This window comes from Populus alba, chromosome 1, assembly GCF_005239225.2.
Source record: "Populus alba chromosome 1, ASM523922v2, whole genome shotgun sequence".
NCBI lineage: Eukaryota > Viridiplantae > Streptophyta > Magnoliopsida > Malpighiales > Salicaceae > Populus > Populus alba.
The window spans coordinates 27748782-27755230 of NC_133284.1; the positions used below are offsets into that span (position 1 = coordinate 27748782).

Sequence of the window (6449 nt, forward strand, 5' to 3'; positions counted from 1 at the left end):
ACGTATTCCTAAATATTATTAATGAAATTTTGGTATGGACGTTAGAACGGTTAGGATTTTACCCGATAAGATAAAACCTTTCTTACCGAGGAGGATTTTTCTTGAACCATAGACAGACCAACAACTAGGAAAACACGAAAATACCTTAGTTTTTATCAGACAATAAAACAATGCAGCTTACCTTAGGTAGGGCGTATTTGGGGTGCTAATACCTTCCCTTTACGCAACCAGTCCCCGTACCCGATCTCTGAGACCAGTTAGGGTTCCTAGTGACCAAAATACTAGGTGGCGACTCCCATTCCATTTTCTACCAATAAAAGACAATATTTTTGTTGTATCCCCATAGATATAGATAGATTTACATTATAGATTAAGAAAATGGAAAAACACATGTATGATTTTCGCCGCGACGCCGCACACGTGCGACACACATCATCAAGTTCTATTTTTTTCTACAAGAAGTTCTAAAGACTCATTTTTTATGCCGCTTTATTATCTATTGTTTTGGGTTACAACTTCATCTGGTGTATCTCTTTTATGGTCTCAGTGAATGATGAACAACAACATGTCTCAGTGTTATCTTAGTTGATTTTTGTAATCTATCTCCAATTAATAATCTGATTTTTTTGGTAACCTGATTTTCTTGGTTTTAATCACTCTCAATCGGATGTTTTTAATCTTATCAGTGTTATGCCAAAATTCTAGCTCAATCTTCTGGAAATCTTGTGCCAATGCTTGGAAAACTGGTTCAAAAGAATTTCAATTCGTTCAGCAATGAAACTTGATTCTGATATCAGTTGTGTCAGAGGATTTAAGGCTTTCAATAGGCAGCATGCAGCAACTTCTATTTTCTGATATGTAGAAAGTCTCAGCAACTACACATGCGAGCCATTCTGATAAATTTACCTCTAATGCTTTTAGTAATAAAGTCACGGCTATTGCTACTTGTAGATATCTTGCATGGGATAGAGAACATGGTGGCGGAATATCTTCCTAAAGTGACTCAAATTCAATGAACAGTTGCATTATTTTTGCTCTGTCTAAAGGCAAGTGTTCTGGACTGTGCAGGATGTTGTCATCGTCAATGCAATTCATTTTCTTCCGTTTCTTCTTGCATGTATGTTTCAATCTCTTCACACTCATAGGGTGGAGTCCATTTGTAAGCTTAAACTACTAATATGAGTTGAGAAAGACATCTTCTTGGCATTGACTGAGCAGGACATTTAAAATAAAAAGATCACATAAAAGCTGTGTTCTGAAGGTATTAACTTACTGATTAGATTATATGGAGGTATACAGTAGAAGAATTAATTTACTTAATTATTAGCCGACAGATTAGTTTCAATTTTCAAAAGTTTTATAACAGAAGAGTACATCAAAACTCTCACACACCCCTTCTACCAGAGTCAGACTTGGTCAAAGATCTCAATCTAACAAGAAACTTTGCCTTCCTCTTCTTTCCATTAGTCTTCCCCGGAGATGAGTCCCAATTCTCCGGTGACCCCACCGTTAACACACTCTGAGGGGACCTTGTCAAGGCCGCCATATCTTCATACTCTATACTGGTATTTAGATGTTCAGTGCTGCCAGTACTCAAAATTTTGGCTTGCATTGCAGACACCACTTCTTTTATTGCTAAATCAACATTGTTCCCTCTATTCCGCAGCAATATCTCCCCTATCTGAGCAGGAGTGAGCGCGCCACCTGACCGTATACAGCTCTCTACCACATCAAACGAAGAATGCCACTCTATCCCAAGATAGTTCATAGCCAATGCCTTGAATGCATGCATCCCACAGGTGCCTAAGCTAACGTGCACGTCCATCCGCCCGCATCGAACCAATGCAGGATCCACATTTTCTCGATGATTGGTTGTGAACACTATTATCCTCTCCTCCCCACAACAAGACCATAATCCATCTGTGAAGTTGAGGAGACCTGATAAGGTAACACGCCCACTCTCCTCTAATAACTGATCATTGCCTGTACCCAGGTCCTTATTATAACCTGATGAGGATGATCTTTTCCTTCTTGTTGCAGTAGCAGTAGTGGCCTTCATCATTCTATCAGCAGTCAGATCAAGGGAGCAGTCTATGTCCTCAATGACAATTATTGATCGATTACTAGTCTGGATTAGTAGAGCTCTGAGCTCTGAGTTGTCAGTGACTTTGGTGAGTTCAAGATCATAAACATCATAGCACAAATAATTAGCCATTGCAGCTATCAGACTTGATTTGCCCGACCCTGGTGGACCATAAAGCAAGTATCCCCTCTTCCATGCCCGTCCAACTCTGTGATAAAACTCTCTGCCACTAGCAAATGCCTTCAAGTCCTCCATCATCTGCTTCTTCAAGTGAGGCTCCAGAGCCAGCGTTTCGAAAGTGGATGGATGACGGAAAGGAACTGAGACCCAGCCTGACTCGTATGAAGCATTGCCATTGTTAGTATACAGCCTCCTTTCTCTTGACACTCGCTCAAACTCTTCAGCACGTGATGTCACGTGCTGGATATAAGGCGACAGCAGCAAATGCCGGAGTCGCTTTGGGAGCTTGAGAGTGAAGCTACGTTTCTCTTCTAATGAGTCCTGGACAGTGTCCACATGGTGTGTCCAAGAAAGAGAATGGCCATTGAAGGAGTCGTGGATGGTATGATTGGGAGCTATAGTGAAGGAAATGCAATTGGATGACTTGGAACGGGAGAGGGTGAAGCGTCGGCAGGTGGAGGCAGTGGCAGAGGAATTGACAGAGTTGAGATAGAGGTTGACATGGCGATAGAGATCATTGATGTCAACACCACAGTAGCCATTAAATTCAGGGATGTCAAAGTATGAATATGGGGAGATGAAGTCCTGGAGGGACTCATAGAGGGAGTGAAGAAGGGAGAGGAGTTGTGTAGGTAAGATGTTTTGAAGAACTGTGAGAAGGCCTAAGAGTGACCAAAGTTGTGACAATATCTCCATGTTTGTCTGTTGTATGTTTTTTGGGTTGGTGAATTGTGATTTTGTCTCTGCCTAGCTATATGCAATGTTTGAGGAGGTTCGGCATTTATATCATGGAAGATGACAAATGGGAGGAGGTGGGGATTGTTGATTGATGATTATGTTGGGTATATAGTGTATGTATATGGTTTTGAGTAAGATATATGCAACCTTATGGAATAAACTCTAAAAAGAGACATATGAAGGCAAAGACAGTGAGTGTTGAGAGGTCTGGAAAAAGCAGCAGCAAAGATAAAGCTAAAGGTGAAGCCGGCCAGTCTTCTTTTGCTTTTGTTTTTCCATGTAAGCTGCAATAGCACTAATAGACGCGCTAGCTAGAGTAGAAAGAAAGAAAGTAGAGAAGAGGCACCCTAGGGCATGGAGTGTGCATGTAAGCACACGAGAAGATAGATTGCTTTTGCTTTTGCTTTTGCTCCCCTCTTTACCAATCATCTTTTGCTTTTTCCTTCTCTTAATATATATGGGGTTCGCTTAGGTCAGAGAATGTTCTTGGGAATAATAATTACACTCATCATGATCAGAGAATATATACATGATAATTGTGCGATTGGTGACAGCATATAGTTTACATATATGCTATTCATGATGTTTCACATTTACACTGTATTACATAGCTCTCCCATTCAATCAATCAACTTGGTTCTCTTTTCTTAATCTGACTTTCTTTTCTCTATACATGCATGATCACTGGAATATTGAGAAATGTGTTATCTACCTTGAGAGGCTAAGGTTTGTCGTGGCTAGCCACTGAATTTTGGATGATTGAAAAAACAAAATAGTAGAATTGTATAGATAAAAAAAACCCGATTTAGCTCAAGAGTGCTCATCATGTCATAAGTTGGATAGGTGAACTCAGATTAATAAGGTTAATTTAAAACAACATTGTTTCATTAAAAATATAATTTAAATATCATGTTTTAAAAAAACAATTGAAAAGTCAAATTGGATCTCACTTAGATTTTGATAAGGTCACGGGTTAACTTACTAGGTTGACCAGGTTAATTTCTAAGTTTGATATTAAACTCAACTCAAGTTAATAATGTCAAATAATCAATTCAACCTAATAGTTTTAGTTGTTAATTAAAGTTTTAAAATATAATTTATATTATTCTCTAACACACTATTTCAAGTAAAAACCTTTTAGATTTGAATCTTGTACGGACTCACTCTACCTTGTGCATAATTTTTTATCAAATAAATGAAGATAGTGAAATTTGAACCCATGATCGCTTGGTCATTAAGGCTTTAATATCATGTCAAATAATCATCTCAACCCAAAAATTTAAGCTTTTAAATAAAATTTCAAGATATAATTTATATTATTTTCTAACAAATAAATAACTAAATTGACCTGTTAGATAGGCTTGGTTGCACACTTGATAATGAGCTATGACTAATTTCAGGTCCGATCTTGATGAAAGTGAAGCTGAGAGGTCTAGCTAGGTGAGAACAATAGAAAGGGAAATAGGACCATATTGCAAAAATTAATGCTGCAACTTTTATATCCTTTTATATTCAGAAAATTAGCTTTGAAGATGAGGAGTAAAGTTTCTTGGGAAATCCCAGGAATAAAATTTCACATGAAAGGGAATGTGGAAAAGTTGTAGAAATTTCATTGTTAATTTGTTCGAAATTATAAAGATCCATTTGGATAGTCCACTTAATCTAAAAGGAGTACTCCGTTGGATCTTATATAATCATCTTGATCATGCAGGCCCTGTTTCCTCATGTCATCAGTAGGTTTTTCATGGCATTATAGAATTATAGAACGCGTGATTTAACCAAAGTTATGCTGGTAAATGCACGATCCAATTCCAAGCTGGGAGAGAAAGAATTAATCACTGTTTTATTTTCTTCACTTTTTTTGTTGTGAAAAGAAGAGTGGCGGTGGATAATGAGCGGATCGAACATATTCTATTCCGCTCCACTCGAAAATTTCTGAAAACTTTGAATGCTTTAATTTGCTTTTAAGCAAAGTTTGATTTACAGTTCTTTTGCCAAAATTTGGTCCAAAAATACTTTGAAGAAAGTGAGGGAATGCTCGCCCTTCAGATTGCAATCTAGCGGTGATATACCGCTGTCCTACATGTGTTTTGGTTACACTTTTAGGTTTTTTAAGCTATGAAAAATGGTTGAGATTTGTTAAAGGAGAAAACAAAGCAAAAGGGAAAAAAGAAAAAAAGGGTTTTTGTAAACATGAAAAGCCACAACCAGCAAGCATGGAGGGCTTGGAGAAAACTCGGAAAGCTGTGTTTCTAGCTAGCTAGGAGAATCAATTAAGAATAAAGCCATGGATTATAAAGGCTCCACCTCCAATGTCAAACATCAAGTGGCTAGGATTCCATCAACCAAGAATTCTATATATATATATATATATGCACACTATCAGTGTAGCAAAGCATAGTTAAGATATTGACCAAACAGTAGAGGTGTCCATGCACTGTAATTAATTTCTTTTAAACATGAGTTAATTTGCATTGCTTTCCTTGTCTAAATCTCATGTTTTTAGGGTTGTTTTAACGTATATTTTGCTTCTCTATATATGATGCAGGATGGTTTGCTAAGATAACTACTTGTTGTGATGATGGATGACGATAGTTCTTCCCATGAAAATCATCAAAGATCATTAACGACCAGTCAAGAGGCATTGACAGTTGGGATTCTTGATGTCCTAGACTAGGACTGTACTTTATTAACAATTAGTGGAGACACGGTGCGTGGACAAAAGCAGTGCTTTATTAACAAAAGAAGAAAAAAGAGATAAAGAAGCTTTGGAATGGCAACTTATCCACCTCAAATTGCGCACTCACACATGATGAGAAGAAGAAGAAGAAGAAGAAGAAGAAGAAGAAGAAGAAGAAGAAGAAGAAGAAGCAGCAGCAGCTAGCTGGATTGGGTTTTGAATTTCATTATAATTTATATCCCCACAACTAAGAAGAAGAAGAAGAAGAAGAAGAAGCAGCAGCAGCTAACTAGACTGGGTATTGAACTTCATTATAATTTATATATATCCCCACAACTTTATTGGGATATCAATACAGATAAAGGGCTATACGAGAGGTTTTTTTTCTAAAATGAATAGCATTTAATAATAATAAAAAAATTCGTAATTATTTTTATGGCAAGTGATAACATCATATGCCATTTAAAGTTTATAATCAAATATTTTTTTGTATGTAATTTTTCGTAAATTAAGAAGCCCGTTTATTCTTAAGAAGCCCGTATGAATAAACAACCGATTAAAAGGAGATTGACATGAAAAATCAATTAAAATACCCCCTTTTCATTTTTAATTTAAGTTTTTTTTTTTTTTTGGTGCGTGTGTGTTAGCTTCACAAGTAGAGATGGCATAAACTAAAAGGGGAAGGTTGGATTTTCACATGACATTAATCATCTAATTACATCATTTATAAGATAATCCTGCAGGTAGTCACTGTTTGAGCACTAAAAA

At 37.0% G+C, this 6449-nt stretch overlaps 1 protein-coding gene across 1 annotated transcript; it reads right to left on the bottom strand.

The window, feature by feature from the left end:
• Positions 1-1222: 1222 nt before the first annotated feature.
• On the bottom strand, positions 1223-3140 carry LOC118045636 (AAA-ATPase At4g25835). Its single transcript, XM_035054324.2, has one exon. The coding sequence runs from the start codon at positions 2957-2959 to the stop codon at positions 1385-1387; it is 1575 nt and encodes a 524-aa protein (XP_034910215.1). The 5' UTR covers positions 2960-3140; the 3' UTR covers positions 1223-1384.
• Between the last annotated feature and the right edge of the window lie 3309 nt (positions 3141-6449).